Source organism: Ammospiza caudacuta, chromosome 1 (assembly GCF_027887145.1).
Source record: "Ammospiza caudacuta isolate bAmmCau1 chromosome 1, bAmmCau1.pri, whole genome shotgun sequence".
NCBI lineage: Eukaryota > Metazoa > Chordata > Aves > Passeriformes > Passerellidae > Ammospiza > Ammospiza caudacuta.
This window is the reverse complement of record NC_080593.1, coordinates 21397194-21422803: the sequence shown is the minus strand read 5'-3', so window position 1 is coordinate 21422803 and position 25610 is coordinate 21397194. Positions and strand designations below refer to the sequence as shown.

General features: G+C 41.1%; 2 protein-coding genes across 2 annotated transcripts in view; both read right to left on the bottom strand.

Annotated features, from left to right (window-relative positions):
* RSU1 (Ras suppressor protein 1) overlaps positions 1-2906 on the bottom strand; it is a 102799-nt gene extending 99893 nt beyond the window's left edge. The window contains exons 1-2 of the mRNA XM_058810459.1: positions 2808-2906; positions 2407-2518 (exon numbers count right to left, since the gene is read on the bottom strand). Of these exons, the coding sequence (XP_058666442.1) occupies positions 2407-2515 (109 nt within the window). The 5' untranslated portion in view covers positions 2516-2518; positions 2808-2906. The remainder of the gene's footprint in view (positions 1-2406; positions 2519-2807) is intronic.
* Positions 2907-9449: 6543 nt separating this feature from the next.
* Positions 9450-25610, bottom strand: part of CUBN (cubilin) — a 143091-nt gene continuing 126930 nt past the window's right edge. The window contains 9 exon segments of the mRNA XM_058808268.1: positions 9450-9704; positions 11075-11310; positions 13098-13263; positions 13704-13766; positions 14365-14546; positions 14664-14811; positions 15453-15661; positions 16113-16275; positions 17259-17473. Of these exon segments, the coding sequence (XP_058664251.1) occupies positions 9597-9704; positions 11075-11310; positions 13098-13263; positions 13704-13766; positions 14365-14546; positions 14664-14811; positions 15453-15661; positions 16113-16275; positions 17259-17473 (1490 nt within the window). The 3' untranslated portion in view covers positions 9450-9596.

The following is a 25610-nucleotide window of genomic DNA, read 5'->3' as shown; positions in this document are numbered from 1 at the left end:
CAGCAAGTACTCAAACGTGCAGTGAGACAAGGCTTGGTCCTTTCCTTGAAGATTTGGGAATAGAGGGAGCAGTTTACCTTTAAGGGGTACTTGGCACCTCTGGTAGGGGCATTCACAACTACTAAATAATTACATAAGACAAAATGCTGATCAGGGGCTCCCAAACACAGTAACTCAGGCACACCTTCCAACCTACAAAACTCAAATAGCCAAAAATGTTCCCTCCAATCATTATCTAAACTTACCTCAACTCTCAACATCTACTGGTGGCCCTCCTTAAAAATGAAATGCTGTGCAAGAAGAGTCATTGGGCATGAATAGTGATGATTCCTTTTAACAGAGATCGTTACTTCATGGAAGGAAAAAATTAAAATAGCTGAAAAGGCAAGCTTTAACACTGCCCTGGAAACATATGCAACACACAGAGAAGCAAAGGTAACAGCTCAGTTTCCTTTAGCTTACAGAGAGCTTAGCCAGAAAAAACCAAAATATCCAACCCTCATTAGAGAAGACCATCCATTTGGGGTCAGGTGACAGGGTTTTGAAAACAAGTTTAACACTTCCTCAATTCTTTACGAAAAATTCGGAAGTATTTGGTGAAAGGTGCTCCTTCTCCAGAAGGCAAATATCTCTGTGGTAAAAAAAAACCCAAACCCAGAACAATTTATGTGTTCTGTCAGTGAACATAATAACTGAAAAAGCAATTAATTTAACAGAAATCAGTCATCATTTCCCCCTTCCCTAACTTCCATCTCAAACTGAAGAAGACCCCAAATCCCCCTGCTAGATCAAGTCACACAAGATGCACCAAGAGTATCTGCACAGACTCCTCTGATGCAGTCTAAGGTACCACACGTCTATACTTCATGTAGGGAGCTCCCTGCCAAAGACACTTCAGATGCTTAATTAGCAACTTGGTATCAGGGAGCATCTGGGGAGCACAGTGCCCCACCCTGGTCCCTGGCCCTGCCTGAACAACAAACCCCAAAGAGTCTCTGCACAAGAACACCTTTTTTTTTTTTTTTCTTTAGGATTATCAATGTGCTTCAACATTATTCTTTTTTCATGCTTGAAAGATAAAAGCTAATTAATTAATTAAGTATCTAGTGTTGACAGCAGGCACCAAGTCTACTTAACAAAAGCAACAGTACTCTGTTGCTGCTCCATATACCTGACAGATCTAAGTATAGTTCTCAAAATTGATCTGTAATTAATGTGAGCTAAACACCACTTTGTCTCAAGTAACTGCTCATGCTATAGAAATGCAGAGAAACCTTCTGTGAGAACTTAATGTGAGTTCACATTTACAGTTCTTACAACACCATCTTCCCAAAGTCCCATGTACCACCCAGAACCAGGAAAACAGTAGTAAGGAATGAAGACTTAGGTACAGAACTCAGTTCTGCAAAACTGTACTTAAGACTTCATCCTTTACTGATGTGACTGAAGACACCTTGATGTGCTCCCAACTCTGCAGATAATGGTGAGTTGGTAGTGAGCCATGCCTTTCCCTGAGCTCATATCCATCTTGTGAGAAGAGTTATGTGTATTTGCTCCTGGCTGCTCTCAAGTTTAAAAAACACAGTAAAGAGCTAAACCAGGATACAGTCAAGAGTTTTAAGTACATTGGTTGGTTGAGATTTTGTTTTTTTCCCCTTCATTGGATCACACATTCAGAAAAATTTCAGCCTGTGGCACACTACAGTCACAACTTTAACTCCCTGAGTATTGGCTATGTCATAACATCATGTGCACTTTAAAAAGGCAAAGATACCTAACCTGCTCTTCATTTATGTGTTCTCCAGAACCATAACAGCATGTTGCTATTGGTTGGCTGTATTTACTGTGAATTTAACTACAGCAAATGCACCATACCGACAGCAGCACCCTGCCATGGTTCAGCAAGCATGTGCAATGGTGTAATATCCAAAGCATGATGCTGCTGTATCTGTGATACAGTATTGCTGCCCTCTCCTTCACAGGCCAGTCGCCCGTAGTTGCAGGCTGATGTCACCCTGTCCCTTTCAAAACCCAGTGGAGATGCTGCTCGGCTGGTGTTTTTGTTTCAGTAGCAGGACGGAGAAGAGGGAAAGTCTCCCCATCAGCCAAGTGCCAGAATGCCAGCAGTGCCACAGGGACGGCTGAGTCCCCTGGACACACACACCCACACCCACACCCAGGGCTCCGGCAGCCTGGTGCGGGGCGCTTCGCTCAGCCCCGGATCGCTCCCCGTGCCCAAAGGCCACCAAAGGCCACCAAAGGCACCCCCGCACAGGAGTGTCTCGGACTCGGCGCCCGGGCCGGGCCGGGGTGTCCCGGACCCCCACGCCCAGGGCCGGCCCCGCTCTCCCGGGACAAATAAGGAAGTTTCCGCGCTGTGCCCGCCCTCCCGCCGCCGGTACCTACACAGGCCGGGCACGTCCAGCATGCTGGAGATGCCGCGGTCGCACATGTCCACCTCGGGCTGGTTCTTCTCCCTGCTCTCCTCCACGATCTTCTTCAGGGACTTGGACATGGTCTAGGCGGGGCAGAAACGGACACCGTGAGCCGGACGGCGGGGGAAACCCGCCCAGGGGACACGCATCTCTCCCAGCCGGGACAGCGCCGGGACGGCCCCGGCCCCGAGCGCCCGAGCGCAGAGAACCCCCCTGCCCAGCGCCGCCGGGGGAACCAGTCCCGTCCGCCCCGCCGGCCCCGCCCGCCCGTGCCAGCGGAGCACTGCGCGGGATGCCGGCCGCACTCCCACCCCGGGCGGGCGGACAGACAGACAGACTAGACCCGGCCCGGCCCTGCCCGAGGGCACTCACCGCACGGGGCTGCGGCGGGACGCGATGGGAAGCGGCGGGACACGGCGGGCGGATCCCACGGCGGGACGGCGGGCGGGCCCCGGCGGATCCCAGCGCGCCGCCCCCCTCCCCCCCGCGCGCAGGCGCAGCACAGCCCCGCCCGCACTGACCGGCGGGGGCGCCAGCGGCCCCGGAGCGGCCCTGAGGGGTCGGGCCGAGCCGGGAGTCCCGGAGCGCTCCGGGGTTTGGAAAGGCTGCCGGGGCCAAAACACGTTATCGCCAAAATAACTCACGCCAAAAAACACTCCGGTGCATTTAACCAGCGTTTTTCATTTCTTCAGGAGCCCTCCTGGGTTTTCCAGTCGGCTCTAACAGCAAAACCAATCACAAGGATGGGTCTATGTTCTGAGCACTTATAACTGGTCTCGACACACCATGGCGTTGGAGTTACACCTTACTGCCCAGAATGTAGTTATGCATGTAACCTCTTTCATGCCCAGAATGTAGTTATGCATGTAACATCTTTCATTGCCAGAATGTAGTTGTGCATGTAACCTCTTTCATGCCCAGAATGTAGTTATGCATATAACCTCTTTCATAAGGGTTGAAGTGCTCCTGCTTACTGCCATTCAACAGATATGGAAGCTCAGAGCAATTAGTGACTAAATCTATTAAGTTACCTAAGGCCAGGCTACCCACTGAGAAGCACAGCTTTGAATTTTGCATATGTACTCCATGGTGTTACTTAGTAGCCTAAAAATGGTATCCACAGAAACCAAGATGATGAGCGTTTGCCTAAGCCATCAAATAAAAAACTTCCTGGAGGCGCAACTTCAACTTTTCCTTTTTTAGTAATGTAAGGATTTAATACTGGACTGCAGATTTGTAGCATGCTTATTCCTAATTAGAGTTTACTACTTTGAGCGCTTCCTGAAGTTACTTTCTGTTTTCAGGTCTTCCTTACAAAGTACTGCTGGAAGAGTATCTTCCTTTTAGCTGGATTTCTCAGCGGAACCCACTGTCACTCAGATGTACGGGGAGATGATGTACAGTTCTTATTTTGTCTGAAAAACCATGAATCTGGATCCCTTTCCCGTCTAAGAAAATGCCCTAACTGCCACCCATCAGTTGTCCCAAAGACCTAAGTGCTAACATGTCTGCTGTTCCTATTTCATGGCAAATGATTGCAGGTGTCGTTTAGTAAAATGTTACTAAACATTTAGTAGTGTAGTGTGGTCCTGCTCCCTTATTCCAACTAACAGCACATGTGACTCTAACAAGACATTTACAAAACAGTCTTCATGGCTAATGCAAAGCTCACCTGGCTTCTCTCTGCGTCGTTTATGCAGTGATCAAAACATTGCATGTGGCCTAGACACCCACATTCTACTCCTACCATAGAAGTATTTAATTACCTCCCACTTAATAAGCATTGTCATTACTCCCTTTCATCAGGATTGTGGGGGTTTTTTGCCATTTATCTAATTTCATTATCCTGTTCTGTGTAAAGAGTTCATCTATCATTCACAGCTTCTATGTGACCTTCTTTTGGTCCTGCTTGAGCAAACCTTTTGTCTAAGATTTGATAAATCCATGCCCCAGTCAGGGATATTGGCATTGGATTTAGCAAAGGGGAGTTGCTGTCAATCTTTCCTTTTAAAGTTTCTCAGTGCCTCATCGAGCACATAATTGTCTCAGGAGTGGGAAGGAAGATACATAAGCTACTCTATCCAAAGGTCCTTGATCATGAAAACTGATTTTTCAGATTGTCCCTTCAGCAGTCATGAAGAGTCATTTCCTGCAGAGGGTCTGTGTCACTGCAGTCACCCATTCACCCCTCTTTTATGCCCCCCTCCTCTTCCCAGTCATTCCAAAACCCCTTTGGCCCCAGAAATACTTTGTTCCCTCTATACCTGCAGCTAGAGGCTGGCCAGCCTGTTCCTGGGGTCTGCCCAGTAGAGCCCTCCCCACACATACAGTGCTTGACCTCACAGTAGAGACTTTTCCAATTTAGGTCTTGCTATACCTTCCAGCTACTGATTTTTTTTTTTTTTTTTTTTTTTTTGTAATATAACAACTATGAAATATCTTTGCTATCTGTCAGATCTGTTCTAAATCCATCACTTGGCTTAAATGTTTGTAGAGCAGATGCCTGAATTCATTGCAGAGGCTGGCAAATGGCTTCTGTCTTTAGGCCTGCAGGCTGAAGTAGGTGACTGTGAGTAGATGCACGGCCATGGCTGTGTGGCAGAGCTGCAGTTTCCCCTGTGGTGGTCAGAGGAGGCAGAAGTTGCCCTTGCAGTGATGCTTCCAGCCTGCTCCTCCCTGGCAGTGATGGCTGGACCTCCCTCCTGCTGGTTCCTCTCACTGTGCTGGGGATCACCAAGGGAATGAGTAGCTCTGATGCCTCCCTTTTTTCTGTCCTAGGTACTTCTACTAACCAAGGAAATGATGTTTTACATTATTATTCTATTTTTATCTCTGTTTTCTCCCTCCAAGAAAAGCTATGATAATGAGCAATATTAATGCAGGGATAGCGTGACATCAGAAGGATGCACCAGCAACGCTCCCCTGCAAAACCAGTTGTGTTGTGCTGGGCACTGCTACTACAAATTCATCCATCAACATTACACTCACTAAGTGTGATAACCAGCATGCAATATTTAGTTTTCCAAATGTTGTAAAAAAAAAAACCTCCTAGAATTTGGCCTCTATTTTTATTATCATTTAATAAATATTTTAAACATTTCTTGCTTAGTAATCCAGTTGCTTTCTATTGGGAACAATATAGTCAATCCCATGAATTTTTATTGCATTTTGTTTTAATTACGACTGCAGAATAAATCTGCAGTTTCAGTTCAGCAGCTGACAAAAAATAATTACACCAAATATGTTAGTTCTGGTGCCTAGGACACATATCCTGTGTTATTATGGGAAACTGAGACACCGCCTCCTTTGCTTAATGAACCAATTGAAAACTGTTTTTCAGTCAAAATTGCTTTGTAAATTTAACTAAAATTAGCTACTCTTTTAAATTGACCGGCACCATTACTTCTAGATTTTTAGCTCTATATCTTCTGTCTCCTTTACTTAGGCAACTATAATTCTAAGAATATCTCACAGTGGTATTATTTCTCATTTATAAAGAACAGTCCTGCCACTTGGGAAGGGCAATTAAAAACATTATTATGGACATTTTATTGCTTATTCTTCAAATCCTAGTCTTTGGAGGGCTTACCATTCATATATAACTGCCTCATAAAATTACATTTGTATAAGAATAAACATCTGTAGTAACATGCAGAAGAAGCTTTACATGTAAAATAAAAACATGCAGGCTCTAGAAACTGAAAATCTGCACTTTCATTATCTGCTTTGTCACTGACAGTGGGAGGTTGTAGTCATGCAGTTATTACAATACAGACATGCAGCATTCACAGCAATGACATAAAATAGCAATGTGCACAGACATTGCTGTCTAAAAGCAAAGGTTTTCATGGCAGTGTTGTAAGATGAAGCCATATTTCTTCTTAAGTACACATTTTGTCTTTTGAATTGTACACAGCACATAGAAGTTTCATGGAATAATTATTTCCAGATTATCTCTTTTGTTCTGCTTTTTTGTGTTTGCTGTTCATTTTAAAGCGAGTGTTTCAAATTGCTCCTTACCTTCCAAGGCAGAAACATGGCTTAGCATCAGCTCTCTCCTCTAAGGACCTCTACTTTAATACTTCTGCAGTTGGTATTTTTGTTGTGGTTCCTCATATAAAATGTTAGAGGATAGCAGTGGGTTACTTTGTTCCTTTGTTTTTTTAAAGAATGGGTTTGATAATTTAATTTTAGACTTTGACTATTTTTGGCGAGAGTCAGTTGGGCTGGATCAATTCAACCTTGTACCAGCAGCTTCATTCAACTGTCTTTGTGAGCACAAATTCTCTGCTGGGCTTTTTTTTTTTTCCCCTCTAAATAACCTCATGCATTTTGCTCATTTATAAATAAAATTATGCATAGGTATTGAATATTTCTAACATTTAAAGATGCACCAAGCATTAGTTATTGTTAGATTTTAAAAAAATTTTCTTCTCATTCATAGTGCTTTTTATTCTTTTTTTAATGCACAATTTCACAAATTTTATAAAATTTGTTGATGTGACAAATCTTGCCAATAGTAAGGATTTATCGTATAAAAAAAAGTCCAAAAGCATTTAATTGCTTTAAAGTGAAACATGCTTTTTCTCTTCATGAAAGCAGCCTTTCTGAAGTATAGATTTCAGCAAACTCACCTTTTCAGCTGGAGTTCCCCTGGAGACCCTAAGGGCAAAGGCTGTGTTACCAGGGTGGCCCAGGCACATGCCAGGTCACCAGAGCACATCTCTGCACCTGTCCCTAGGTCAGCAGGAGACCTCAGTGCCATGAGCCCAGTGCCTGCTGTGTCCTTGGGCACCTTGGTGTCCTTAAACTGTGTGACACTGTGCTGACTCCAGCCTCCAGAAGCCACTAATGACCTTCATTCATTAAAACCACATATAAGTTTCTGTTTGTCAGTTTATGCTCTGTCACACCTGCAAAAAGGCCAGTGTTTAACATGAGAACTCATTTCTGAACTCATTTCCACTTTTAGAGGAGCAATGAACATACCACAGAACACTGCCTGCAGTGGCATGGAGCTGTGTGGAGGGACACGTCCTTCCCTTCCATGTGTAGCTTTCAGCTGAGCTGTGCTCTGGGCTGGTGAAGTGCAGAAAATGACAACATTCTTGCAAGTTTATTCTTGCCTAAAATCTGATGTTTCCATGTCAAGCCACCTCACAGCAAGTGAGCATCCGGATCTTGAGGAGATTCTCTGCCAAGTGCAGAAGTGCCGCACCAACTGCACCAAATCCATGGTGATTCATAGGAAAGTCAGAGCCACAATGGACATTCATGAAGGCTGTGATGCAGCGTTCCACAGAGGAGAAATGCAGTCCTCCTTACCTCTGCAGGAAAACCACTCAATCCATGCTTGATTGTCCTTGGAGTTTCTTACACATTGCTGTCTATAGAATTTATTTTGTGGCTTTCTCTTCAGACATTTAAGATGTTTCTTTACCGCTTGCTATCCCATGTAGGGAGTTTTAATAAACACTATGGACAAAGATTGCATAATCCTTTGACTGCAAGTACAGTGTCAGTTTCAGTGGACTCTCAGCAACATTTTCTGAACTATTAATCTGAAAATATTTAATTTGATTATATGGTCTTTTATATCTTTCCTTATTAGAGGAAGTTTCTGCTTTGCTGGCAGCTCAGTAGGACACAGCTGCCTCACAATTTCATCCAAATACAGATATTTCTGTTTTTTCCATGTTAGAGTTAGGCATGTTAGCAGGAGTATCACCTGTACATAGGCTCAGTTTTTCTTAGTCCTTGGACAGTTCTAAAATGCTGGCTTACATTTCATTCTGTTGGCCAGTGGGACTTCACAGGTTTCTCTTTTTCTAAGTTGTCACCCAAGGATTTTGGTTCATATTTTATAGCTTGTCCCTTTTGTCTGCTTTGTTTTTTCTACATTTTATCTAAACCAGAATATCTGCTCAGCTGTTATAAAGTTTTGTATGTTTGTGGAATGATGGCTTTTTTGGCATTCACTGGGCAATCTTCAAAGATTTCCGAGATTTTGTTAAAACTGCCACTTACACTTTAATATCTTTTCATAATTAATTGCTTCAATAATCACATTAAGGAATTGCTTTCACTATAAGTGACTCTTTGTAATAGTTGTGAAATGAGAGTTCTGATAAGGCCCCTCTTCCTTTTCTGCAGTGCAAATTTTTCTTGCCTGTCCATCACAGATGACATTCAAGAAATTAATTGGTCATTTGTTCTGGATTGTGACAAAAAATGCTTCATGGTGGGAATCAGTGTCCTCTGTCCACCCTGTCAACAAATCTTTTATGTATGATGTGTGTTAGCCTAGGGAAGGGAAAAACTAATTGAGTCAAAGGTCAATTGATATTTTTATGTCTGCCCTATTCTGAAGTTAGAGCTGTTTCATAAATGTCTAGGAAGTTGCCTAAAGGTTGACTAGAAGGAGGACATGGTTACTGAAAGCCTCAAAGGTTTTTTATATTCAGTTGTAAAATAGACTTTGAAGCTTAAAAATATAACTCAATAAGTATAACCACAGATATATGTATATATTGAACATAGGGCTCTGATACTGAAATTACTGCTTAATCTGGTTAAGGTTTAGAACCACATCATGTCCTTGCTGTGTTAAACTTCAGTGAATGCTCAAGTACTGATTTCAGCTGGGTTATTATACCCAATGCACACTATTACTGCAAGTTCTTCAGCACAGTTATCTTTGTAAGTGGTTATAGGACAGAGACCATTTTTTAGCAATTTCTGATTTTAGGTAATTTGAATAAAACTTAAGCTGATGTTTTCAGAAATGGTTGGGGCAAAACCACATAACTATAGGGAACAAACTAGAGACAGCTTCATGTATTACGTCCTCTCATCAACTTCATGTGTAATTAAATGTTTATAGTATTAATTGTACAATTTTGAAATTATGTGGAAGACTATAAAAACATGTAGCAAAACCTCCTTTTCCCACTTGGGTAGGTAATAGTTTATTTTCAGCACAATGGCAGATCAATGGTTTTTTTTTACAGCATTCCAAGTTCATAACAGCTACATTTACAGTAACTTTTAAAAGTCCTTACTTCAGTTGCAATTGTCATCACTGGACTTCAAACCTCCTTTATCATCTAGAGTCTTTTCAGTATAGCAAGGAATGGTGATATATTTCTCATAAGCAATGTTTTAGCTTGTCCAGCTTAACTGGAATCCTGATGGTAGAGTCACATATTCAGCATGAAATTTTGCATAGACTTGATGGGATGTAGCAGTAAATGGAGCGATGTTTGTATCCTAAAATGAAAGACAAGAAAAATTAAAAGCCTTATAGAACATCAAGATGAGACATTCAGAGAGTTAGAACTGAGGCAAAAATTGGATCATAGATTGACAGTGATCTCAGTAACTGTTCTAGTTACTGTTGCTGCATTTCTCCCTCAGGATAATGCAAATATTTAAAACACAAATACAACGAAGTATGGAGCAAGCTTGTTTGATGCCTCCCACTAGATGTCACTGTACGGTCTGAGTTGGAAGGCTTCTAAGGCACCACACAGGTTCTTGCTGGTTTTTACCTCTCCTCAGCAGGTAAGAAGGGTTTAACTTCTCTTTTTAAAGTCACAGTCTAATGTTTTGGTTGAAACTATACTTGCATATGGGGATACCGGAGATTAGTTCAGGTTTGAGGATTAGGAGCATTATGGGGATTATATGTAGGGCTATGAGAAGATGTTCTCGTGTGGAGGGGTTTTGGACTGATGTAATGTGGGATGGGAGAGTGCCTCGTTGTGTCATTATGAGCATGCATAGGGTGTATGAGGCAGTAAGTAGGATTGCAGCTCCTGTTAGGATAATTGTGAAGGCGGATCAGTTGAAAAGTGCAATTACAATAGTTAGTTCTGCTATGAGGTTTGTTGTTGGAGGGAGGGCTATGTTTGTTAGGTTAGCTAGGAGTCATCAGGTGACCATGAGTGGTAGAAGGGGCTGAAGGCCTCGTGTGAGAAGGAGGATTCAGCTGTGGGTTCGTTCATAGTTGGTGTTGGCTTTTGCCTTCACTTCCACTCATCTGTGTGGAATTCATGTCAGAATTAGGGAAATGGTCTGGTACATGAAACAGTAAAAGCTCCTTGTAACCACTCCTGTGCTTATGGAGGGAAGGCAGTAGAGAGGGAAGGCAGTCGGAGGGAAGGCAGCACGGAGGGAAGGCAGCACGGAGGGAAGGCAGCATGGAGGGAAGGCAGTATGGAGGGAAGGCAGTATGGAGGGAAGGCAGTACTGAGGGAAGGCAGTACTGAGGGAAGGCAGTACGGAGGGAAGGCAGTACTGAGGGAAGGCAGCACAGAGGGAAGGCAGTATGGAGGGAAGGCAGTAGAGAGGGAAGGCAGTAAGGAGGGAAGGCAGTACGGATGGAAGGCAGCACAGAGGGAAGGCAGTACTGAGGGAAGGCAGTACGGATGGAAGGCAGTACTGAGGGAAGGCAGTAAGGAGGGAAGGCAGTACTGAGGGAAGGCAGTACTGAGGGAAGGCAGTACTGAGGGAAGGCAGTACGGATGGAAGGCAGTACTGAGGGAAGGCAGTACTGAGGGAAGGCAGTAAGGAGGGAAGGCAGTACTGAGGGAAGGCAGTACTGAGGGAAGGCAGTACTGAGGGAAGGCAGTACGCACCGTTCTGCAGTAGGGCCCAGTGGGGGCATGGCTGGCGTCTGGCCCATCGTAGAGGATCAGGTAGTTGCGGCTGCAGTCCCCGGGGTCATCGATGCTGATGAAATCAAAGTTCACGGTGACAATTCGTCCCTGGGGTGCAGTGATGGCCCACTCGCAGTCAGTGTTGTTGGGGTAAGTCCCCGGGTAGCTGGGGCTGGCAAAGGTGCCACTGGTGCCGTACAATGTCCCGCCACATCCTGGAAGTAGATGTTGTTAATTGGCCTGGAAGGCTTCGTTTCACAAGGCAATACATGATGTGCTACATTACTACAGTATCAGTAACAGCGCTGAAACCAGAGAGACTGTGAGCTGGGACAACTAACATGGCTAGGAACACTAACAAGAGATAAAACTGAGGCTCTAGCTTCAGCAGCCTAAGAATATGCAATGGGCATTAGACTATCACTGAATATTAAAACCAACACCAGCCCTCCCAAATTCTTTGAAACAGGAACTGAAGTTTTAAGTCTGTGCCTTAGTCAATTCAGTTCCCAGCTACTCAACTGGAGGTGAATTTGCTGTGACTGTTCTTGGGCATGAAAAGTAGTAAATCCTCATGGGACAGAAAAATAGAACAACTCAGAGGAATTACACATATTAAGTCAATCAAAGTCCATTTATACCAAAATTCAGTCTTCAACAGTGGGCAGAAGTAGATGACCTACGAAAAATGCAAGTTTATAGAGGAAGAATGTGCAGGCCATGATCCAGATTACCCTCACAGTCTCCAAGAATTTTCAGCTTACAGTTCCCAGAGATGGACTTTTGTATTTAATCATGTTTATCAGATGAACTTGTGTGGGTAGCCCTTGAATCCATATAAATTTGTAGCTATGGGAAGGGGCTCCACAGTTTAACTGCATAATGTATCAAGAACTGGTTTGTCTAGTTTGTTATGAGCCTACAAGCTCCTGGCTTTATATGATGACTACTAGTTCTTTTATGGGAAAAGTCAAAGAACAGTGGATCACTATTTATCATCCAATATCACTCAATTTTATAGACTTCAGTAGTCTCTTAACCAGATTAAAAAGTCTCAGCATATCTCATACAGAAGCCACTTTTAATGTTGAGCCCTTTGTTAATCCTGATTTTTTATAAGAGGAAGAGACCAGAACTGTGCACATCATTCAATTTGTGTATAAACTATGGATTTATACAGTGGCTGTCTATTAATTTTCTCTTCCTTTCCCAACAAATTCTATCATTATGCCAGTCTATTTGACTCTTAGTAAACTTTTATTTTCATGAAACTATTTTACCCCTAAGCTCTTGTTGTTGACTACTAAAAGTCAAATCAATGCCTGTATTTTTGTAAGTAAAGTTAGGATTGGCTTTTTTTTGACCACATCCTTTTTTGACACTTTCCTACACTGAGCTTTCCTTGCCTTTCCATCACTGGGTCACTCAGTACTGTATGGTTATTCTGCAGTACTTCTCATCTGGCCATGAGCTTTCCTCCCTCTAGTAACTCAGTGTCATAAAGAAACTATTACTCAGCTGTTCACTGCCATTTCATAAGCCATCCATGAATGTGTCCATGAGATGTGTTACTACACAGCATTACAGGTAGTTTATTTTCTTGGGGCAGCTTCCTGTCCCCCTCAGGCTTAGCCATGCCTTGCTCCTCGGGGATATCACAAATGGACTACTGAGTCACCACCAGCACCACCACTCTGTGGATCCCAAGGCAGATGTTCCTGATATTTTCCAGCCTCTCATTGAAAGAAGATCTTTATCTTAAGAGGACAACATCATCTGGTTTCTAAAGTCAACATTAGGAGAGGGAATTGCTTTCATGTCATAAAATAAATCTTGCCCCAGGGGCCTTGAGGAGCAACTGCCTCTCTCTGGTGACTGAATAGGGTGGACTATGGCTCTAGTGAAGGTATAAAGAGATGATGAGGAAGGATCCATAAAGAGCTGAATTCCACATTGCTGCATTTTCCTTCTATGTAGAATTATTTTGTAGTTACAGCCTTACCACTTGATGATGAAGTCCAAGTAATTTCATATCCATCATGAGCCACTGAAAAATCGCTCTTGAAACGAAGGTAGACAACATGGTTTTGGGGGAAGATGGGACTGGGCACAGTGTTTCCACAGAACCTGCCAAGTAGTGGTGATTGCACATCACTCCCATTTCTGACCTTCAGGGAACACAAAAAATTTACAAAAAATACTGTCAACATTAAATTCCTATGCCCTTATACACCAGCACAATTATTCATGGATACAAACACAGCACAAACTAGATAGCAACTTGCATGCTTACTATAGCTGTAATTTTAATACTGCTATATATCCTACCACATATGCTTGTGTGGAAGGAAAAAGAGGCCATTAACTGGTCTGAGTTTTATAAGTAATTGCACAGAACAAGTATCACCAGAAACAGGCAGTTAAATGTTATGGTGTGAATATCTCCTGACTGAAAAAATTGCTTGACTAGTAGCTAAGATGTTCATATGCAATTCAAGCCCGTGTTTTGCTTTTCATAAGAAATATTAATATTCCAGATGAAAAGATTAATTCTTTACCCTGCAGACTGCTCTTTTCCCCAGTCACATTAAGACACAGATCATATTACATAGCTCAGATTTAATCTGATTTTTTTCCTGCACTCCAATAATGCTGGTGCTTAGATCCATTTCTTGAGACAGTAAAGAGGATATGAAAATAGAGCTAAGTAATGATTCTGCCACAGACATGTGATTTTTGTCATCTGACCAGAGAACAGGGAAACCTGCAAAAATGAGGATTGTGCAGGAGGAAAATACAATTTTCACTGGCCCAAAGTACTTTTGCAAGCGTCTTACAGTTGTCAGTAGAGTTTGTTGGTTTCTGTTTTGTTGGTTTTGGGGGTTTTTTTAAATTGCTTTTTTAGGAAAAAAAATCTTTCTTGAGAAAAATTTCAAGCAGATGGAATCTACTGCTGTAACAAAACCACTCAGATTTATGGATTTCTTTTCATTCATGGATGTTAGTATCAAACACAAACTATTCCAGATGACTCTGTGAACTGGGTAACCTCAACAAGAGCTAGGTAAGGATAAGATAATGAAACTATTTATTCACTGGGTTTGGATTTCTAGGGTGTATTTTTTCACCATAAAAATCTGGCAATTATTATTCCCTAATCCAGTCAGCTCAACTCAGACTTCATCCAAACTTGATCCAAACATACTAATATCCTTTGAATCTAGCAGATTTGTACATAGGCTCACAAAATATGTAGACTTGCATGATACCTCTAGGAAATCATGTGAACAGTGGATGCTGTCTTCCAAACTGAAAGCGTGGAAAAAGAGAGATATTGTGTGATTTGGGGGAGCTCGAAGAATGATAGAACAATCCATATTATTGGGGTGAAGACCAGGCCAGCCAGGGCTCTTCAGGTAACCAAATGACTGATTATACTCTCTGCTGCAACCTTGAGACAGAAAGCCAGAAACATGTAAAGATTTCAGATTTCTGTATTGCATTTCAGTGTATGAAATATACAAAGAGAATAGTAGATAGGTTTTTTGGGACATTTCTTCAAGCTTACCTGTAGCTTGATAGGAAAATCTGAATCCATTGTTAATCATATATTCATCTGACTTGAAAGTCACAATGGCAGTGCGATCATAAGAATAAAACTCAGGGACTGGAAAAGTTTCAGTGCCACAGAATCTATGGACTGACCCTTGGCTCTGCTGGAATTTAATACATCACAAGTTACTTAATTATATAATTCAGTCTTATATGTACTGAACATCAGGTAAAAAAAGCGCTCAACACTTTCTATACCAACTATGAAATTGCATTTTAAAGTTATCCTGGAAATCACTTAATAATATCTCAACATTTCATGTTGAATTATTATTAGGAAAAAATAGAATATAGGAGCTATTCTCATGACAAAATGAGAAATGATGAAAGGTTTAGAATATGAGGGACATAAATATTGGGGGGTTTTGTCTGGTGTTTTTTAACACTCTTCCTGGCATGACTATTCATTTATTTATGGTTCGTGGATAGGAGGAAGCACAATGAAAACTTGCTGTGGGACAGTTTTTCCTGTGGGTTAGGTTTGGCAGCAGTGATACTTGGTCCAACTGTGAAAAACTGTGTAACACCTGCCCAGATCTAACTCCATGTGTGCACAGAGTGCTTCTGAGAGGGCTGTGTACAGTTACCGCATGTCACTTGGGGCACAGTCAGTAATGCTTCAGATGTGCCCTTCACAGAAGATCATTCATTAATATATTACCAAATAATAAGTTTCTTCTCTCTTTCCAAAGAGTGAGGGGCGCTGAATGGGAATGGGGAATGGTATCCCCTATAAATTCCTTACTGTTGGTGAATCCTGGAGCTCTAGGTAGTTCTGAGAGCAGTCCTGGCTGGGATGGAGGTGGAAGGTCTCTACCACCACCCTGACTTGCTCTTGTGGAGGGGCATCAATGACCCAAGAGCAGAGAGTAAAGGGTGGATATTCATTTGGAAAGTTAGGAGATGTTGCAGTCACGGATGTAGAAGTTGCATTATAGATTCCTCCACACAGGCCTGTGTAAAACAGTAACAAATGCATCATAGAGTGAAAACTGGGAAAAACTATTTTTTGAGCAAAACTCAAATGGAGTTGAGTTTTGGACGGTATACTTTTGTATTTGCCTTTGAGTTTCTAGAAGGAAAACAAAAAGCAAATACATGCTAGTGGAGTCAATATATGTCATCAAACTCAAATAAATGTTTGTTTCCTATTTGTTAACAGTCTGTGAGCATTTCTATTTTGTTCTCTCAGACTGACAACCTCCTCCCAGCCAGCTAAGACCAAAGAGAATTGTACTGGGGTCAAGCTGTTTTTAGCTTTCCTAGAGATGCTGTGCTACTGACTGTCTTTGCCCCTTCCTGCGACTTATGTCTAGAACAAATTTTGAGATAGTATTTAAATATGAATGTCCATAAAAGAGTTATAACTATATAAATATATGCATACATATATTTGTATACTTACGATCTACTGCGGTGTAGGTGGCATTGAAACCCCTCCTTTCCACATAACCGTCTGTGACAAATTTCACTGTCAAGAAATTACGGGTAGAAAGAAAAGGAGCTGGCACTGCAGATCCACAGAATGTGCCAACTAAATTGGCATTTTCATTATCTCCATCATAAAGCTGAAAGAAGCAAAATATATAAGCCACTAATAGTTTAGGCACAACAAACAAATAAAGAGAAATAAAATTCTCTGACCCCGCCTTACATTACAATTTGGTTTACTTGAAAGTGCAGTGTATTGTCTTGTGCTTTAACAGGATGTTCTTGATTACCATAATTATTCACTGCCATATTAACCCATTCTCATTATCTCATTATGGAACATTCTGGTCCTGTCTCAGCAAATCCATCAAAAAATGATTACATTTTAATTTGGCACTCTCATTTCTTTATTATATGTAATCTCAAAGTGCTTTTCTATGAGAAGATTGATTTTATTCATCAAAATGTAGAACGAAATCCTTGTTTCATTGAGTATGTCCAATGTTCAACAGGATCAATAATATTCCTTGGTGGAGTTCGTTTAGCAGCATTCTGCAATCTGATGGTTTGTATGCTCATCTCCAAGAAAATAGCTTCTACAGGTGAGCACTGAGCACCAAGATTTTTGATGAAAAAAAGGAGAAAAATTATATTAATTCTAGTGCTTTCAAGCAATTGTGCATGTATATGCATAATTCCCCTCTGCCTGTGTCACTCCTGTTCAGAAATTATCCAAAATAATTCATTCACCCTTCTTCACTGCCTAGTCCACAATTTTTAATTCTTGATTTCTCTTTAGTTGGTTCTGCTCAACTTCAACCTGATACTCTGAAGCTTTACTTTACATGTGTTTGAGTTTTGTTTTGTTTCTATTCTGTGAAATAAATACTCATTAAATGAGCAGTCTAAGACCAGAAGTGTGTGTAATGTTAAAACTCTTACTGGTTTCCAGAAAGGCAGAATGACATCTGGTGTGGTAATCTAACCCAATGAAAAAATTTAATTATATTAAGGAATTTAATTTCTTCTTAGGATCATTTTTTATTAATAAAGTTAGCCTTGTGGAGAAGATAATTGTATCTCACTGATATTTTCTTGTTAACATACTGAGCTGTCTTACTTTGACATAATCATATCGGCACATCCAAGCCGATTGTGCTTCAAGCTCAAAGGAAGAGAAGGTGAGGTTGATCCGTTTGTTTGCAGGTGCAGTTATGATCCATACACAGTCCAGATTTTTCCCATATCTTCTGGTCACATTGGAGACTGGAGGGCCAAAGGTAGAAGCTGAAGAAGCTGAAGCTGACAAGTAACCACCACAGCCATTCTGAGGTCCTGTTGAAGAAGCAGAAGCTTTTTAACAGCAATTCCTGGCATTTATTTAATCTTTATATAATTTATTTAACTCTTTAATGTTAATCCAGGAGCTTTTATCTGTGCTACAGTATTTTACCATCCTGTCTTGCAAGGACTATCTGAGTGCTTAAAAGATTTTCAACACAAAGAGAGACATGAATCACAATTAGATTTCATAGAGTGAATCATGTCTTTTGTTGAATATAAAACCAGTATTTACTTTGAAAATGTCTCAATAGAAGTATTTAAAAGGGACTGTCAGAAGATAGAGGGCAGCAATGAAACAGAAAAGCATTGGTCTGAGGGCCTTGGAACGGGATCCTTGCTGGCCTCTGAGAATATTTAGTCAGTAGGGGGCACTGAGCTGTTGGCTTTGAAAATGTGATATAAAATCAAGTTGCTTCTTTTGGCAATACAGCCACATCCTAGAGGGACCGAATTTGGCAGCCTGACACTGTATTCACGAATCTAGCTAAAAGGGATTTCTGGAAGTGTTTTGCTTGGTGGGAACTTACAGCCCCTCTGAAATGCAGGCTGCTTTTCATTTCATTCCCACAGACAGGGCTAAGTCCTTGACTTATTTACTGTGAAAATTTGAACTCAATAAAGTCAGTCACATTGAAAGAAATTACCTTTGGAGAAAAGCAGTTATTTATCACATTGAATTCCAAGCAAGCAAAAACCACAGATTATCTGGCAGGCTTTTTTAATAGTTTGATTTCCAGAGGTTAGACTGGGCTAGTAAATGTGATCATCAATTCACTTATTTCCTGCCCCAGTCTCTATGAGGTCTCCTGGCCACTTATTTAACTTTGGAATTTCAATTAAATATTGTTTTACTCTTGCTTTGGGGTCGAAGGAGTTTTTGTAAACTGCACAGAGCAGAGGAGTAACTGCAAGCCTGTTGTCTCCTGCAGCAAATCCATTTATGAGCATTAAATAGCAGATGAAGATGCAGCTGTGGCTAAGCAACACAAGCAGAGTTTCAGAATTTCATCTGTGTGTAAAATATGCCTGTCTGGCACATTCAGTGACTTCACCTTGACACACTGATGCGTTTCCAGACACATAAACCTGTGCCTTGAGCCACAGTATTACAAAAGATCATGCTGGTGAGAAATCAGCATTTAAGCATCAGGATTGCATCAGGACCCCGGGGCTTGCGAGACTGTGGTGGTTAAAGCACAGTGACTAAGGCTGAAAGTTGTCCTGCTCTACCAACCAAAGCCAGAAGAGCCCCCCCCTGTAAAGCAGTTTGCTTAAAACCAAAATCCTCATAACGTCAGATGTCAGATTTTCTATAGTTAAAAATGAACAGAAGAAACTTATTACAAAGTGAAAAAGCCAGAAATTAATAGAGTATAGTCCAGTTTTGTGGGCATTTAATGAAGTCGGAAACTTGGAAAAGTGTTAGCATTCATTCCAGTGCCACTGCAGAAGGTGAGAACAACAGCAGGGGAAATGTGAGCAATAAATCACATTCTCACAAATAGTCTGGGAAGGAGGAAAATGTCAGCCAGGAGGGTGCCTGGGCCCTAGGAGTGCAGTTTCCCTATATTTTTATCTGTGTTCACCCTTCTGCATGATTTATTCTGCTCCTCTGAAACAATGTTATTGGGGCCGTCCCCTGCAAGCATTTAAACATAACATTAAGCATATAAATGTCAATCCAAGATCATAGTCTGATCATCCAGCCCTGCAATATTGAGTCTGGACTGAGTATATGGGTCAGACACTAACAAAGCTCCCCTTCCCTTTTTCAAGGGTGAAATTGCAGAGATGCCAGTCAGACCACAGCAACATGAGTCAGGGAATTGCCACAGACCCATGCAACAAGAAGGCTCTTAGTGCGCCAGGGTCATCCTTTTTTGAATATTAAATGTCTGTATTTTTGCAGTAGTAAAATTCACTGCCAACTGTGCAGCTATACAGACAGCTCTAATACAAAGAGAAAAAATACACAAGGGGGTAAGCTGTGGGTGTACAGCATATGAAAGGGACCTGACAGAGAGAGAAGCAGGCCAAATTCCCATTATCAGAAAATTAATTCCAGATAGTATAGTATAACCAACAATATCATCTAAGGGGAGATAAATAACTGAAAATGTGATTAATTGGTAATAAAAATGAAGTTTCACAATCCTCGGGCTGCTCAGCTGGGATAGAGTCATATGCTTACAGGACAGTAAATTATAAATAACAGATAAACTGGAGGCTGACCAGATATCAAGTAGTCCTACATAAAGCCAAATAAAGAGGAGTCCTTGTTGAAAAATCCATCTATCTTGCTGCTTTTCAGTGCTGACCAATGTTACATCTGATTGCAGGCACCAGAAGTTACACAATAGTGAAACTGTGCAGATGAAGGGAACACCCACAAGTAAATGAGGAACCAACTGCTTAACAGGAGGGAACTGAGAGAAACACTGTCTCTGTGTGTTTTAGCCAGGACACAACACATTGCTTTAAAAATCAGCACCTCTTCTGAACAGAAGGCCAAAGAGCAGCCATCCAGCCTGCAGGTGATGTTTAAAGGAAAGACACTCATTGCTGGCTAACACAGCCAGAAGCTAATGTAGCTAAAATCCAGGCAAAATCTGGGACTGAGAATTCTGTTAATCTGTAGAATAGACTCTTAGATATTAAAAGCTGAACTTGATCAAGATAATGAGAAATGTACCTTATAAAATAATTTGTATGTCAGCAGATGGAGCAACTACATGGCTGACTTTAGTTTCAGCCTTTGCTTTCTTATTTTAAATAAAAATCATAAGGTCATCATAAATCAGATGGCAATCTTGTTCTCATAAACAGCTTGCCAGAGAATGCAAATTATCAGAACTAGGGCACACACTGTCATCCCTAATTGCTTTTGGTGGAAAGCATTAGTGAAACTAAAAGGCTCCAGGACCATTCAGAAAAGAAGGAATTGAAGGTTCCCTATGGCAAATAAAAATCATTACAGCAGAGACCAAGCACATGTTTCTCTCTTAAGAGTTACACCCTCTAGATATGGAATGAAGATGAAGATAAATCTTTGAAGCTTCCTGCCTTTGAAGTACAGCCAGGGGAAAGGTTCATTTATACAGGTATGGGTGCAATGAAAGGGTAACCTACTGAATAGTTTGAAATCTATCAGAACCAACTACACCACTGACATTTCAAAAGACAACAAAGTGATTTTGGTGTCTTTCCCTTCTTTTAAAAATAAGCACCCTAAACAACTTCTAGAAGACTGCAAAGTTAAAGAAATTGTCTAGTTCTGCTTGACAGTAATGAAAATTCCCTCCAAGACTTCTGACTCTCTTTTATTTTCACCTAGAAGCATCCCTAGGGACTCTAGACTTTGATCTGAACTAAAGATGAGTGTAAGCAAAGATTAGTTCAGTTAAGACTAATTCTTCTTTTTTGATGGGTCTTATTTCCAGTGCATGGGAGTGGCTGGACGTACTGTGGCTTTAACAATTAGCTCATACCTTGTCTGGATCATGGCTTCAAACAGTAGGACAGGGCTGGAGTGAGGAATTGTATTCTTCTGCTTTGTCTCATGGGTGATACTGAAGGTTGGTGAACCTTCTCAAGCTGGGCTGCCCCCATGTTTGGCAATCATTGCACCAACATTGTGATTTTGTGTGGCTGCAGGCCCTGTCCACAGAGCCTGCAACATTTCAGGAGACCTCTGAAAGTACAAGGCCCTTTAGAGCCCTTATGCAGCCTTTATGCAGAAAAGCTTTTTGACTGGTTTGATGGCCTGGCAGTGGTACTAGCAGTGACATTTAGGACTGTAAAGCCCCAGTATCCTGCTTTAGCCTGGTTTCACAAATGCAGTCAGATGAAATTTGTATCCTTAAGGTTCTTTGGACTGATAGCAAATATAACAGTTCAGACATGCTCTGTGGCAAGCCTTCAAAACTGATTTATGTACTGTCCTATCCAACTCCTTGATGCATGTCTGGGAGACCAGAGGCTGACATGCAGTCTTGACTAATTCCAATACCTACTAATTCTGAATTAGTGTTCATATTTGGCACTACAGCTACTTAAGCCTTTGCAGATCTCTCTTGTGAATGAGAAATGTCTCCTCACCTCTTTTTTGTATGCACCAGAGCAGAGATTTTCAGCTGAAGAAGTCATTGACTTCAGTCAAACTAAGCCAGTTCATGCCAGCAGAGTTCACCCACAGTTTTGTGAAGGGCCATTAATCTGAATATCCCATCAGCTTTCAACCATTTAGTCACTACAAATATATGTAATTACTGTGTCTGAAAACAAGTTTACCCCACAATTTTTCAGATCAGACAAAAATTTCTTTTTTTAATGTCTGTCTTTCTTCTTATCTGTCCAATTTGAACATGCAAGCACTTTCTATTTTTCTTGCTTTGGAAGAAGAAATCCTTCACTGAAGATAGTCGAGCACTGTTTGGATGCAATCCTATGCAGTGTGCTCTGGGATCACCCTGCTTGAGCAGGGAGGTTGGAGCAGATGACCGACTGTGGTCCCTTCCAACCTCACCCATTCTGTGACCCTGGGATTAATTAACTGACATTTCTGAGAGACATTTGTAGACTATCCTCTAGCTCAACAGTTGTATTCTTTTCAAAGACACCAAAGAGATGTATTTCAACACCACAAATGCTTTCTAAATTTAGTGAGATTTCAAGCTGATGGATATTTGAGACCCAAAATACATTTAGAAACAGTCTGGGAATTGTGACTTATGATCATATATTCTGATCTTGTCACAGATGTTCTTATTTTCCTAGACTATAATAAGATCAAGGAAAGATATGATTGGCCACAATTTATTCACTTATTTTAATACATAAAAATAACCATAAGTTATCCATGACAGTGTAATGAAATGTGTATTACTACACATTTGTATTACTATGTGTATTACTAATGGGTAATATATTTGGCAAAAAAATTGAGTGAACTGAAAGCCCAAATAAATTTCTGCCTGAAGATTTGTGACATTCAAACAATTTACTTCTCAGCTGGACCCTCTGTAGCACCAGGTTCCAAGTTCAGATTGGATACCTTGAGATTCAGCCCTGGGAACCAGTCCTAATGGGATGTGAAATCTCTGCAAGTCACTGTTGCTTTTCCAAAGGCATGAGAAAATACAACAGCATGCCACAGTCAAGGACACATTCTTCTAAGATTTTTTTTTTTGGTGCAGGAAGAAAAATTGGCAGGATTCAGCTGTGCTGATTGTTATGTGCCTTCCACACAACAGGCCATAACTGCTGTTACCAGGGCAGGTGCCTGGTGCCACCTACAGCAGGTACCGACATTAATTACATAAATCAGTGCAATGAACTATTTCTGGTGGTATGAGAATTTAAATATGACTCACAAAAGGACACCTACCCCTGGCCTATGCAACAGAACATCCAAACCAGTATTTTATACCTTATATTGCTCATTCAGAATTGAGGGGGCTTTTTCAGCAATTCTGAACAACCCAAAAAGACTCTGCAGCAACTGTGCATGCTGAACACTGCTGAAAAAGTGCACCTAGAAACCAAACATAGAGTAAGCCATAGTTTCAGTTTACAGGACAGAACATGAAATACAACAAAATGAGGCAAATTTTTTTTGTTGATACAATAAAATAGCATAAAAATGCTTTGAAAATTCTACTGGATCAATTTTTTAAAAAGCAGACTGTAATTTCATTAGGGGAGAGCATAACAGTAAACCTGTTAGTGACAGGCTTTTAGTGTATTCAATTCCACACAGGAAGTAAATAATTCAATACACAGCAAATAGAATAAGAGAAGGCAGATACCTCTGGGTGATTTATCAGGTAAATTACAGATCATCTTATCAAGAAGAAAAGCATGTAGATTATAAACTATTTCTATTTTATGCAAACTAGATTATTTATGTAAATTACCTATGAATGCAGTTTTCTGGTATATGAGGGAAGATTAATTTTTTCCAGCTATTTTTCTTCTAAACTCTACTTGCTTATGATTATTTTTCTCATGTAAAATGATTAATATTCATTCAATAGAAATGATGATTTGTATAAAAAGAATAGAGAGATCCTGGAGGGAAAAATTGAGCAAACAGAGGACAATGTAGAGGATGGGGTGTTTCAGGAATTAACATTCCAACACCCTAATGGTTGCCAAAGGTTTAGGAGACATTTCTCCTACCCTAGAGCCAGAAACACTAGTCTTCTCATTGTGGCTGCCCTATTCTTCTTGCCTGTCTATATCCACTGGGTTTTCTTCATCTTGTGTTTAAATCATAATCTTTTTGTTACATTAGATTGTTGCTTTATTCTGCCTGTGCAGTGGAATTGTGGCCCATAAGCTCATAAGCCCTAAAATAATGCAAACAAGGAACCACAATGGTATTTATCCAGTACACAATGCTCATATTTCACAATGCATAAACTTGGATTTCTCCTGCCTGCTCACAAAAGAGAGTATAAAAAAGAAAGGGGGAAAAAGCTGGTCACAGCTTGAAATCAAGCAGAATTTAGGGCAGTAGAGAAGAAGCAGACAATCTTCCTTCCCTCCTGCACCCCACCTTCTCCACTGTCCCAGCTGCTGTAGTTCTACCTGTATTAAGTGAATAAAGCTCAGGAAGAGTCTTCTGACTCAACTCACTTATCTAACCATGTGCAACACTTTGCTTCTTGTACATCCATGTGAATTCCTTAGAAAGCCTCAGTGAGCAGACCTGCATTTCAGAAGACCCCTCGATCCTGCTCTGATGGTTTAGAGGCATTTTTCATCACTGGCACAATGGAGCTATGTACATCAGCAGATAGCTTTCAAGGAGAAATTACTTCCTCTTAATGAGGTCACAGATATATCTCCCAACAGGGATTTCCGACTCTTTAAAACAAGAAAACCCCCCACATCTTTATGTCTTCTTAGCTTTTTTATCATATGCCTCAGGGGATCACAAATTCAGGTGAGAGGGTCACCCCATTACTGAATGGGAATAGGCTCCATTTGTCACCCAAGTGCTATTTGTGCTATTACAGCAGGGATGGCAGAGGTGTGTGCAGGCTCTGTCCCTGCCAGCCAGGGTCAATAAAAAACTCAGATCTTCCCCTAGAGCTTAAGAGATAATCAGGAGATCTTTAGCCAAGTCACAAGCTCAGTACATGCCGATCTCCTTCTTTGGGGAGAGATCTTAGCTTTCCTTCCTTCACAGAGACATCTCATGTAACCAAATGCCTTAAGCTGATATTGATTTCTATCTTCTCATCCTTTTATTGATTGCCTAGAGGAGCACATGCTTGCTGTGGAAAAGAGTTCTATTTCTCATTTCATAGACTGGAAAGAAAGGCAGAAAAAAGGTCAGTGGTAACTAAGGTAAGAGAAGTCTGTCTTTCCACAAATTTAACACTTGGAGCAGGCTGTATCTTCCAGTCACCCCAGCTCTCCAGCTCTGCCTGAGAGGATGTCCAAGTGATTCCAAATATGAGGTTGATAAGTGCCCAAACTTAGCAGCAGAAATAGTGAAAAGATAAACCCTCCGAACCACATCACAAGGGCCATATGTTCCCCTGCCCCAAGCACACCATCTCACAGAGTTATGACAAAGAATGCTGCCTGTGAATTGTGCACTTTTTATTACCCAGTGTATGGAGTAGCACAGGGAAAGAAAAGATATTTGACAAGAAAGATGTCATGTTGCTAAATGGCCAAATGAACACTATTTCAGACTTTCTTTTGGTGTCCTTTTTCTGACTAGTGGAGGGACCTTGAATATTCTGTTGGAGGCAGGATCAGTGATGGAAACGTACTGTTTTAATAAAATCAGGGAAGGTTTTCTACAGAAATTTCAGAGTTTAACTCTTTGAGTGCCTGGATAATCCTAGATGTAGGCAGTATTCCTTAAAGAGCCTGATCAGGAAAGAAATTGGAAGAGCTTGTGGGGAAAGGAAATCGTTTAGTTTACTACAAACAGAAACAGTACATTGTTTCTCTCCAATACATAATCAGGGTCATTCACAACATGAAACAGAGAGCAATAATTATGTTATCCAGTTGTGTTTCCCTAGGGCAGCTAGAGAATAATGTCCTCGTTGTCATCCAACAGACAATGAGGTTTCTTGTTTCTCTACAGATACCATCTTCCTTA